This window comes from Dreissena polymorpha, chromosome 2 (assembly GCF_020536995.1).
Source record: "Dreissena polymorpha isolate Duluth1 chromosome 2, UMN_Dpol_1.0, whole genome shotgun sequence".
Lineage (NCBI taxonomy): Eukaryota > Metazoa > Mollusca > Bivalvia > Myida > Dreissenidae > Dreissena > Dreissena polymorpha.
The window spans coordinates 115,774,600-115,788,182 of record NC_068356.1 but is presented as its reverse complement, the minus strand read 5'-3'; the positions used below and the strand labels follow the sequence as shown (position 1 = coordinate 115,788,182).

At 35.8% G+C, this 13,583-nt stretch overlaps 1 protein-coding gene across 1 annotated transcript in view; it reads right to left on the bottom strand.

Annotated features, from left to right (window-relative positions):
- Window positions 1-938: 938 nt before the first annotated feature.
- LOC127868620 (mismatch repair endonuclease PMS2-like) overlaps window positions 939-13,583 on the bottom strand; it is a 52,210-nt gene continuing 39,565 nt past the window's right edge. Inside the window, exons 18-23 of the mRNA XM_052410520.1 lie at window positions 13,232-13,399; window positions 10,835-10,935; window positions 7,298-7,404; window positions 6,173-6,277; window positions 2,696-2,731; window positions 939-1,978 (exon numbers count right to left, since the gene is read on the bottom strand). Of these exons, the coding sequence (XP_052266480.1) occupies window positions 1,916-1,978; window positions 2,696-2,731; window positions 6,173-6,277; window positions 7,298-7,404; window positions 10,835-10,935; window positions 13,232-13,399 (580 nt within the window). The 3' untranslated portion in view covers window positions 939-1,915. The remainder of the gene's footprint in view (window positions 1,979-2,695; window positions 2,732-6,172; window positions 6,278-7,297; window positions 7,405-10,834; window positions 10,936-13,231; window positions 13,400-13,583) is intronic.

The window sequence follows — 13,583 nt, the reverse complement described above, 5'->3', positions numbered from 1 at the left end:
TTTCTTCCAGCTGATACAACTCTGTGTAGCACTCTTTTCACTTACATTAAGTAGTCACAGCTAAAGTTGAGCCAGCAAACTATAGGTCGATTCCTAGACACATTTATACAACAATCATCTGCCAGTTCACAATACTGTAAACAGTCTGAATTTTCAATAGGCAAAAATACATAATTAAGTAGAGACATAATGCTTCCGTCGTATGAAACAAAAGAGTGCATTGCTTCACGCCTGGAATTAGTCAAGTTAGCTGCTGTTAGTTATCATATAAATTTTTTATCTCTGCTATTATAAGCGTTTGCACCAGCAAGTTTAGCGTTAAAGTCTCCCATAAAAATAGTCACGCCTTTATCACAATAAAGATTATACAAGTCATACAAAGTAAGCAAATAATCGTAGAACCATTCAACGGGGTGATTACTACATGGCAGATAAACCTGGAAAATAAAGAAATATTTACCGGGATACATTTGCATTTGAATACCATCTATTCGGTCATCATCAATAGATAAGGGTTGTATATATGCATCGTGACGTTTGTGCCATAAAAGCGAGACACCACCCTTACCCGTTAGCCTATATGAAACATTATCATGCTTAAAACAAACAGTATGATGTTTATAATCGCCTATAGCGGTGTCCATGAAGTGCACGTTTTTTGCTAAAAGGTTTTACTACAGCCAAATAACGAAAAATCCCCGCCCCATGGCCGCCATGTTTTTCAACCAACAGGAACCAATTTTGAACTTGCTCAAGATATCATTGGCAAAAATCTTCTGACTAAATTTCATGAAGATTGGACAATAGACATTTCCTCTAGAGTATTAACAAGGCAAATGTTGACGCTCCTAAATGCACGACGGACAAAAGGCGATCACAAAAGCTCACCATGAGCACATTGTGCTCAGGTGAGCTAAACATGACAACAAACCTTTTGTACCAATAAATTTTATTAAAAAGAATAATAATTCTGTCAGTTCCATAACAAATACTTATTTTAAAGTGATATTCTAAACTAAAATGCATTCATTTAAAAACAGTTTCTCTTGCCACATTGTCATTAAGCAATTAGTCTGTTATAATATCATTTTTGTAAGTTTTATTCAATATTTATAGAAGTATCTGACCTTATTTGGTGAATTTTGTAAATCACTTACATATTTGCAAGTTTGTATGGCATATCAAAACAAATAGAGAACAATTGTTCACAACCCCTTATCAGAACCTTATAATGCCTGTAAAGAATTTATTTGCTAAGTCTGAAATAAACTCCCAAGCATTGAAAAAGTCGTGTAATGGACACTTTTCCAAAAAATGTTAATTTTGTTGTTTAACATAGTATTTGTAGTCAAACATGCAGTTTCAGTCCTAAAGAAACACATAGAATGCTGCCAGTTTTCAAACATTGACTATATATATCTACAGTGAATGTTTGGCACCAAATTGTATCACTGTCTAATCTGTTTCAAAATTGGAAGCATCAAACACAGGGGCCACTATTTGTCCTTTGCACAACACATCACATCAATGTGCATAACACAAGTCAAGGGTTTCCCTGTAACACAATACCACCTTTCCCCAATTCACAAGTCTTCTTGGGGTGATGGCTGTAAAGGAGACAATTCTGATGCACTTGGTATAAAGTACCACTCTCTCTAAGCCCACTGTCAAAACAATTAATTTGTTTTGAACAATAAACATGGAACTCCTTCCGGCACTCAAACAGTTGGCAATGACATTGAACGAGTGGGTCGTACTCACTCCAAGTCCTGCTTCTGTCACAGTACAACATCACAGCCTTTTCTATAATTCTCAGCTTTATGTTACAGTACAGACATGCCTCAAGCTGTCAGCTGTATTTTAAAGCACAGACAAGTCTCCAATTCTCAGCTGTAGGCTACAATACATCCATGCCTCAAGTTGGCAGCATTTCCAGATTCATCAAGTGTCGCATGGTTGGCCGACCATGGGGGCAGTTCTAAAACCAAAGATAAACATGTTTGGAATAGTGCTCATGTTCTTATGCATGTAAACATGAATCCAAAACTGAATATTTCTGACAGCAAACAATAACAAATAACATTTTTCACTTTAAAAAACAACAACCTTCTGCTTGAACAAAATACCTTGACAAATGCAAAACTTTGGTTTGAAAAAGTAGTATTTCATCATCTGAATGATATGCACTGACTTCATATGTGTTTTTAGACATATTTAAAACATATGGCATATATTGTGAGTGTTCATCAATGAAAAAAAAATTGGGCAATGGACTATGCGTTTGGTAAATCAGAAGCCATATGCCAATGGAAATGAGCCGTGGCATCCCGTAAATACAGTCATGTTCAATACTTAATGCTGCTAATAACTGTAGTTAAAATGTTCATATACCTAAAGGATATGCATTTGTATTGGTAAATCATCCAATTTAATTCAGGAATTTCAAACAATTGTACATTTAAACAAATCACTTTCATCACTTGCGATTACAATCTACGAATGCCATACTTTTTTCTTTTTATAGAATGCTTTTTCAGTATTTGTTTACATGTTAACATTTAAAAGGGGCATAAATGGAGAATTACACATAAATTGTAACACCTGACGTATTATGTATGTCCCAATTTATAATTTACTGCATCAATTAAAACCAGGAAAAAGTGGCAACAGTAATAAAGTGAAACACCACACTCACCCATGGCTGATCTAGATCTCCCATATGGCTTACCAGCTGAAACAATCAATCCATAGTATGATATTCACCTTATAGTCAGTCAACCAGTTGCTGCTCACAGCCTGTGCCAGCACTCTTCTACATTTTAAGGCTGGTACAGATTTAGTACATTTAGAAACTTTTAATGTTGTGTCATGTACAGTAATGATTTCTTCGTAAAACTAATGAATGTTTACCAAAAAATTGCTTAAACTCTGGGTCAGTAAGTATGCGTAGTTCCAATACAAGGCTTCAGAAGGACCTATTTTCATGCAAATTTTTTTAGAGTGATAAAAAGTTCGAGATCTTTATGTTGTTGTTCTTTGCTACAAACATACCAAAACGTTGGTGTTCTTTGGTGCACCTGTATACATGTATATTTTATTTGTAACAGTTATAAAAATGACTTTCCATTTTCATTTAAGAAAAAGAAACCGTTATATGTAAAGGCCGCTATCTGATCATTTCCGGTACAAATGATGCATAACTGGGGGGCTAAATAAACATTACCGCAACTTCGACATACATATTTGATGCATGTTTTGCAGATTTGCTCTGTTGTTCACTGACTTTATTTGGTCGTTACACTTGGTTTTTGTTGCAAAGTATACCTTATTTCTTAAATATATTTCAATATTTGTCCCATTTAAATGTCAATAAATGATCAGTCCAAGGTAAAATAAACTGGTATCATTTCAACTTATGTGTAATGTGAACTCCTTCCTTTGCATCCAAACCTGATTTTGTGCCAACTGAAATGAATTATAGATCTAAATAATACAGTTTTTTACTGCACTGTATGTGTTATTTGTAAATGAAAGGGCTACAGTATTTTTTTTATATTTTATTATTTGATTATGTGACAAAAGGAGACACTGCTCATATCTTTGCCACAATCTTATAATTACTACAATTATGCATAAAACAGCAAATCTTAATTGATATCTTAACTGACTTAAAGTTATCTGCTGCACTTAAGGCAAAACATGTTAACTGTTCGGCAACATTTTGAAAACAAATAAACATCTTCTGCCTGAATGCATTAAAGAATGTTAAGTGTTTTGATTGTTTTGATGACACTTTCAACTTTTATATTTTAAGTTTTAAGAAAGTCTCTCCTTAGCATAAATCTAGTTTAGGCGGAAAGTGTTGACCCTGATAAGCCTGTGCGGACTGCACAGGCAAATCTGGGACGACACTTTATGCACATGTATTAAACCCCCTTTTCACAGACCGCGGCTTGTATATTTTATTTTTTTAATTGTTTCTAAACCTGTCAATGCTGCTTGTTAAGATTACGATTAATGTGTCTACAGACTGGATTGAAACACTGCCATTCAATTAAATTAGCCTTTCGAAGCAGCCAAAATGATACAAATACAGTGCTTACCAAAGATTCAACTGCATGTATGTGCATGCTTATATGCTTATTTTTGTACACATGGATAAGTAAACAAGGGACAAAATTGTCACAAAACCAGGTTTTCAATTTGTAAAAAAGTCTGACAAAGGGAGATAATTCAAAATGTGCATTGTTACCCCCCCCCCCCCCCCCCCTTGTGTAAGATTCTATCTATTTTTACTCGTGGCAACCTTGTTTTCAATTTGAAAAAAAAGTGTGATAAAGGGAGACCAACTCAAAATGTGCATTGTTACTGATCAAAGTTACCCCCTTGTTTCAAAATCAATCTATTTTTAGTCGTTGCGACCTTGACCTTGGAGATATTGACGTAATTCTTTCGCCTGACACACTGTACAATGATGGTGAATAAATGTGCCAAATGATTATAAAATCTCACAATGAATAACATAGTTATGGCCCGGACAAACTCATTTATGGCCATTTTTTACCTTTGAACTCAAAGTGTGACCTTGACCTTGGAGATATGGACGTAATTCTTTCGCGCGACACACCGTCTAATGATGGTGAAGAAATGTGCCAAATGATTTTAATATCTCACAATGAACTACAAAGTTATGGCCCAGACAAGCTTGTTCCGCCCTCCCACCCGCCCGCCAACATTCGCCAATCTAATAACCAGTTTTTTCCTTCGGAAAACCTGGTTAAAAACCAATACAAGGCATTAAAAGTGTTATACCAGCAGGCAGTTGCTTTGTTACAAATAAAACTGTTATAAACTTATTTGTTTATTTTATTTTCTATTTTAACCCCACATTTTGTCTGTTTACCTTTTTTGGACACAAATCACAAAAGTGACAGTAAACAAGAGATGTGTTTGTCAGAAACACAATGCCCTTTTTTTTTTTTTTAAATCAGAGTTTATTTACAGGTCCTACCGGCCTCTTCACGAGGTCTTTGAGGTCCGACCTGATCACAATGCCCCCTATTGCGCCACTTTGAAATAAAATTTCAATATATCATTTGGCAGGTTTAGAAATTATCTCCCTTTTAAAGCTTATTACTTCCCTTGGATTGTATTATTTGACTTTTGACCTTGAAGGATGACCTTGACCTTTCACCACTCAAAATGTGAAGCTTCATGAGATACACATGCATGCCAAATACCAAGTTGCTATCTTCAATATTGCAAAAGTTATCGCAAAACTTTAACCAAGGTTAAAGTTTAGGGACAGAATGACAGGCCAAAAACAATATGCCCCCCAATCATTCAATCGGGGGGCATAAAAAATACTTTGAGATGACCCCCCTGTTGCACAAATCTATAAATAGATATGCGTGTCAGAATTGCTCGACTTGGATTCAAACTGAAGACATTGAGTGCGTTGTTTACATGCTTAACTGACATACTTATACACACACGATTTAATTCTAATAGGATTTAAATCGTAGATAAAAGAATTATTTTTCATAACACAAAAATAGAGAAATGTGTACATCACAGGTGTGAATTTTGCAATGAAAAAAGTTGACCAGAACTGGTTGAGTGACTGTTTTTATATTTTAACATCACATTTCTGCCTTACCAACACAAAGGTTTGTGATTGCACAGTTCTGACACTGAAAGACAATTTTTCTACTAAAAGTCTTTAGACTTTATGTATTGCAATACCTTCTACATTATAAGAAAACAAAATACCGACCTTTGGGATAAAGCTTGAATAAACACAATCAAATGTGTCGTGTTCTGACAAAACTGGGCATAATGCATGTGCGTAAAGTGTCATCCCAGATTAGCCTGTGCAGTCTGCACAGGCTAATCAGGGACGACACTTTCCGCCTAAACTTGATTTTCGGCAAGGAGGGACTTCCTTGAAACTAAAAATACCATTAAAGCAGAAAGTGTCGTCCCTGATTAGCCTGTGCGGACTGCACAGGCTAATCTGGGATGACACTTTACACACATGCATTAAGCCCAATTTTCTCAGAACAAGACACCAATATTAAATTATCACAAAAAGCATGAATTTAACCAACACAAGTACTCAACATGATATTGCAATTCAATGTTGTTTATATTAATCACATGAAATGCAAACCTTTTTCATCTCAGTTTTATTCAGATAGGTTCCAATCATCACAGACTTTCTGCACGCTCGAGAGGCAAACATGTCCCGCACCCTGGAAGGTCTACAAGACACACCCTACAACAACAACCACACAGTCATACAATTCTTATTAGTACTCATGATTTTGCTTTATAAAATACTGTATTGCTCAATTGATAAAACAGCTTTTCCTAAAAATTTGGGATGTGTATGGAGGTTAGATGAGTACATGTACTGCACTTGTTTAAGAATTAGTGCACATAGGGGTAGTACATATCTGGTACTTATTCAAGTGCAGACAACTCTATTTCAAATAAGATCACCTGCAAATACAAGAGTCCAATCTACTGAGTGAGAGATATAGGATGCATAAAATAAGTCTCTGTCAAAAACATAATTTTACCCATTATTGTACACATTATTTATAATTGTACACAATATTGTACACATTATTTATTATTGTACACAGTATTGAAGACATTATTTATTACTGTACACAGTATTGTACACATTATTTATAACTGTATACAGTATTGTACACATTATTTATAACTGTATACAGTATTGTACACATTATTTATAACTGTACACATGATTTATAACTGTACACAGTTTTGTACACATTATTTATAATTGTACAGATCATTTATAACTGTACAGAGTATTGTACACATTATTTATAACTGTACACAGTATTGTACACATTATTTATAATTGTACACATTATTTATAACTGTACAGAGTATTGTACACATTATTTATAACTGTACACAGTATTGTACACATTATTTATAATTGTACACATTATTTATAACTGTACAGAGTATTGTACACATTATTTATAACTGTACACAGTATTGTACACATTATTTATAATTGTACACATTATTTATAACTGTACACAGTATTGTACACATTATTTATAACTGTACACAGTATTGTACACATTATTTATAATTGTACAAAGTAAATTTTGTCGCTTATCATAATCAACTGTTCTCCTCCAACCTAAGACAACTTGTATGGCAATGGCTGGATTACGAGTAATATGCAGATTTCCTTATAATAAAAAAAAATCGTGTCACATAGTTAGACATTAATTTTAGGTGTCTTTACCGGTGATTCCGTAAGCATGAAGATCATTTCTTCTATGTCCCCTTTCCCAAACATCCAGTTCTTACTGACGGGAGTGGACACAAGTTTAACTCGCTGTGTTGGCTGACCTGAAGGGAAACCATCACATAATCCAGTGATTTTTTTCTCACCATTTTGGAAATGGTGCCAGGTCCCTTTGATTGGGTAAAAACACAGCGTTTTGACTAAAATTTGGAAATTAGTGTTGTTGTTTTTTGCTTACAAATGCTTCAAAATTGAGGATAAACATGTTTTCAATATTATATTTACTAATGTTCAATTTATAGAGCTGGATGGGAGATGAACTAAATGTTGAGATCTAACAATTTTTATTTCTTTTTTGGAAACCTTCAATTGGAAATTTTTAGGTCCCATTTGGGAATAATATAAACTTCTTTCCGTTGGGAATGGGACAAAATACCGGCCCAAATTTGAATGAAACAAGAGCTGTCACCATAGGATGACTTATGCCCCCTATAAACGCTTGATAGAAGTTATGAGCTTTTTTCGAAACCTAAACACAGATTTCGAAAACTAAACGCGGACCCTAAGTTCAAGGTCAAGGTCACAGGGGTCAAAATGTGTGTGCGTATGGAAAGGCATTGTCTGAATACACATGCATACCAAATATGAAGGTTATATCTCAAGGGACATAGAAGTTATGAGCATTTTTCAAAACCTAAACGCAGATTTCAAAACCTAAACGCGGACCCTAAGTTCAAGGTCAAGGTCACAGGGGTAATAATTTTTGTGCGTATGAAAGGCCTTGTCCATATACACATGCATACCAAATATGAAGGTTATATCTCAAGGGACATAGAAGTTATGAGCATTTTTCGAAACCTTAACGCAGATTTCGAAACCTAAACGCGGACCCTAAGTTCAAGGTCAATGTCACAGGGGTAAAATTTTGTGTGCGTATGGAAAGGCCTTGTCCATATACACATGCATACCAAATATGAAGGTTATATCTCAAGGGACATAGAAGTTATGAGCATTTTTAGAAACCTAAACGCAGATTTCGAAACCTACACGCGGACCTTAAGTTCAAGGTCAAGGTCACAGGGGTAAAATATTTTGTGTGTATGGATAGGCCTTGTCCATATACACATGCATACCAAATTTGAAGGTTATATCTCAAGGGACATAGAAGTTATGAGCATTTTTCAAAACCTAAACGCAGATTTCGAAACCTAAACGCGGACCCTTAGTTCAAGGTCAAGGTTACAGGGGTACATTTTTTTGTGCATATGGAAAGCCTTGTCCATATACACATACATACCAAATATGAAGGTTATATCTCAAGGGACATAGAAGCTATGAGTATTTTTCGAAACCTAAACGCAAAGTGTGACGGAAAAACAGACAGACGGACAGTCCGATCACTATATGCCACCCTTTCTTCGAAAAATGCCGTAGGCATCGTTCTAAAACCTTAACATTTGCTCTAAAATCAAAGTGCTTCCACCTACATCTTTGAAACTTCATATGTAGATGCACCTTGATGAGTTTTACACGCCACACTGATTTTTGGGTCACTAGGTCAAAGGTCAAGGTCACTGTGACCTCTAATATCAAACTTTAACATAGGCTCTAAAATCAAAGTTCTTCCACCTACAACTTTGAAACTTCATATGTAGTTGCACCTTGATGAGTTCAACATGCTACACCCATTTTTGGGTCACTAGGTCAAAGGTCAAGGTCACTGTGACCTCTAATATAAAACTTCAACAAAAACCTTAACATTGCCTCTAAAATCAAAGTGCTTTCACCTACAGCTTTGAAACTTCATATGTAGATGCACCTTGATGAGTTCTACATGCCACACCCGTTTTGGGTCACAAGGTCAAAGATCAAGGTCACTGTGACCTCTAAAAAAAAAAAAAAATTCTGACAAGCTTTTGCAGCCGAGCGTGGCACCTGTTATGCGGTGCTCTTGTTTTAAAATCTAACGTTAAATGATATAGTTATGGTCCGGACAAACTTACAGTTAAAAACACACTAAGTGACCCTGTGACCTAGTTTTTGACCCGGCATGACCCATATTCAAACTCGACCTATACATCATCTATATATCTATATACAACTTGTGACCAAGGTTGGTGAAGATCGGATGAAACTTCGGGACAGACCGACCGACCAACCGACCGACTGACAAAGTGACTCCTATATAGCCCCCTTTAACAATGGTAATGGGGGTATGACAAGATAGTGGCTCCAAGAGGCTTAGAGGTAGAGGTTCGTTTTTACCAAAAGAGGTCTAGGCTTGGAATCCTGCAGCAGATTTTTTTTTAAATTCAACTTTTTTCCTTACTATTATATTTATTTATAAATCAAAAACAAAAAAAAGAAAAAGTACCTGTCAAAATTTGCCATGTCTGTTACATTATGCAAAGATCAATGAATTTACTTTTCCAAAGTTAAGGTGAGAAATGTCTTCTTGATCTGCCTAGTAACAATGTAAACATATTGTTTGATCGACCTTTGAACAACAATTGCGACCTTGATATAGGACCTAGAGATCTTGTTTCTCCGCCTTGATATAGGACCTAGAGATCTGGTTCTTGACCTTGATAGAGGAACTACAGATCTAGTTCTTGACCTCGATATAGGACCTAGAAATCTGGTTCTTGACCTTTATATAGGACCTAGAGATCTGGTTCTCAACCTTGATATAGGACCTTGAGATCTGGTTCTTGACCATGATATAGGACCTAGAGATCAAGTTCTTGACCTTGATATAAAACCTACAGATCTGGTTCTCGACCTCCATAAAGGACCTAGAGATCTGGTTCTCGACCTTGATATAGGAACTAGAGATCTGGTTCTCAACCTTGATATAAGACTTAGAGATCTGGTTCTTGACCTTGATACAGGACGTAAAGATCTGTTTCTGGAACTTGATATAGGTCCTTGAGATCTGGTTCTGGACCTTGATATAGGATCTAGAGATCTAGTATATGAACTTGATATAGCACCAAGAGATCTGGTTCTCGACCTTGATATAGGACCTGGAGATCTGGTTCTCAACCTTGATATAGGACCTAGAGATCTGATTCTTGACATTGATATAGGATCAAGAGATCTGATTCTCAACCTTGATATAGGACCTAGAGATTAGGTTCTAGACATTGATATAGGACCTAGAGATCTGGTTCTTGCATGTGATATTCTGTCTTGTCACTGCCGTTATTTATTTTTTTAAATCCTTCCATACTGAACAAAGTTATGCTTGGTACAATATTTTCCTGTCAACAAATAGACAAAGTGATGCTCCGTACCATAATATCCTGCAGACAAAGGAAAAGACAAGGCAAATTCATATATCAATAAAGTGGGTTATAAAAAACAGATGGCCTGACAGACGGAAAAACCGACAAACAGGGTAAGTATTCTATGGCACCCGAACAATTTAAGTGGGACCCTGAATGCATAAACTGTTTGCGTTTTTGAATTAAGATAACAATCTTTTTCTATAATTAAAATGCATTCACTAAAAACAAGCAAAAATGTACACACTGTCTTGGTCTATGTGGAATTCAAAGCCATTCATGCGGAAGATATCAAGATTGTCCATTAGTATCGTCTCATTGCTGGCTGTAAGCTCAAGGTTCATGGGGCTGCATGAGAAACAATCAACAGGTCAGAAAGATCAAATTGCACATGTGAGCTGTGCTATGTAAACACCAGGTTTAAAGCATGTGCATAGTGTTGTCCCAGGTTAGCCTTTGCAGTCTGCACAAACTAATCAGGGACAACTCTTTCCAATTTTATGAATTTTTTCATTTAAAGAAGGTCTGTTATAAAGGGAAGTCTAGTCCAGGCAGACAGTGTCATCCCAGAAAACCTGTGCGGATTGAACAGGCTAATCTGGGACAACATTTTACACCATGCGTTACTCCCAGTTTTCTCTGAGTTCAGCTCACAAGTGTTTTTTTTCATAAGCCGATACATTCAAAAGATTTCCCATGAACTAAACATCTTTCTGTGTTGTACTTAACATTCTGTTCGTATATTTGGCCAATCAGAACAACATTTTATTAAAAGTACATTAAAGTGCCCAATGACACAACAAGAAGGGTGGTAAAGCTTTATCTTATAGTTCTAAAGGCTTAGTTTCCTTCTGGATTGGGGTACAAAAAAGCATCTACCAGTCAACAGACAACTAAGATATGCTTTATCAACAAAGTTGAAGGAAAAATAACACTGGAATGTGTAGATGATTAGGCACACAAAATAATGCACATGTAGGACACAATTTTGAAGTTTCAATTGATTGAAAACAAGAGATGTGTTTGTCAGAAACACAATGCCTCCTATTGCACCATTTGATTTTAAAAAAATATTTTTTTTTACCTTTGACCTTGAAGGATGACCTTGAACTTCCACCACTCAAAATGTGCAGCTTCATGAGATACACATGCATGCCAAATATCAAGTTGCTATCTTCAATATTGCAAAAGTTATGGCCAACGTTAAAGTTTTTTTTTCGGACAGACCGACAGACTGACATACTGACGGACAGTTCAACTGCTATATGCCACCCTACCGGGGCATAAAAATTATAAGTTAGTTACATACATGTCAACTTCTAACGTTTTACTTTTAATGACAGAAAGACAAACAAAGTGACTTAAATATAATCCCTCTCTTGTCCTTTGTTTGCTGGGTTACAATGTGGTCACTAAAGGTCACCATAACAGGGTTCCCAGCTTTTTGTATGAACAAAATTCCCTGATTTCTCCCTGATTTTTTCGATGGAAAAAAAAACCAGGATAATAATTTCGACCTATTTCTTGTTTTAGACACCCTCAATAAATAGCAGTTGCAGACAATAACATGTATTATATTTATTCAATTTTAAAGCAATGGCCTCCCATCTCCCCTCACAGCCATCCTTTCCTCGCCTTTTCATTTATTTTAATTTAATTTTGTTTTGCAACAATAATTGGAACGTATTGTTAAAGTGATATTATGGGCATCTAACAGTTTATAGGTTTCTATCGCAACCGTTGTTTATATTTGGTGTTTTCACTTCATATTCACTTATATTTGTTAATGCAGCATCAACATACTAAAACAATATCCCGGAAAGAGAAAAATAATGCATTTCAATATCAACCGTACTTTCGTTTGACAACTGATTATGCATGCACGTTTTGAACCTAAATTTAGTTTTAGTGCAGATTCGTTCATACGACACAAAGACACAATTTTGTTTTACGGATCATTTCAGCTTACAGAACTGGGTGAGTCACGTAAGAATATCGAATATAAAATATATTTTTATAAACAACTGGTAGCAAGATGAGTTGCAGATAATTGATCAATAATCACATTTTAACTAACTCTTTTGACCTGTTAATTTTTTTCAGCTCAATTCAACAGTGCAAAATGCCCATAATATCACTTTAAGTAATTCAACATTTTTAAACAGTAACAGGAACAACAGTTAACTAAGAGAATTCCTTTTGGCTTTATAGTTGGTTACATATTACAAGGTTATAATTATTTATATAATTATATATATATATATATATATGTAGGTGCATCACAGCTGCTATATCAACAGAGAGAACGAGAGAAAGAAGTAGGTATTTACTAATAGTGCACTAAGTTACATGTATACTACAAAGCCACCATAGCCATGCAGAGGAATCGATTTGCTGTTTCAATTGTATGGACTTTTCGACATAAGTCTGGAAAGTCTGACCAAACAAAATTCCCTGATTTGTCCCTGATTTCAGGAACTTTTCCCAAATTCCCTGACTTTTCCCTGACTGGAAAAAGTGAAAGTCTAATTCCAGGTTTTCCCGGATTTCCAGGTTGGCTGGGAACCCTGCATAAGCATGTTGTGCCCTGGAGCAAGAGCAGACCAAAACAGTCGTCTAGGAGACATAAAGTGAGAGTACAAACCATATCAGTTTCTGGCACTGTATCACATAATCCCTCTGCAGGGACTCAAAGTTGTATTTCTCGTCAGTTGCATGCTGGTCCACAATGAAGAGATCCCGATCTAGCCGCGCAATAATGAAACCAAGGTTGAACTGACCAAGGATGTCCATCTGGGAAAACATGTCCTTCCTAGCAGAGGAAAATGTAAAGAGGAAATACATCTTATAAGATATGATTACCAGAAAGAGTTAAGATTATAACAAGGGCTGTTTGTAAAACATGCATGCCCCCCATATGGGCTCTACGTTATAGTGACAGCCATTGTGTGAATATGTTTTTTGTCACTGTGACCTTGACCTTTGACCTGAAAATC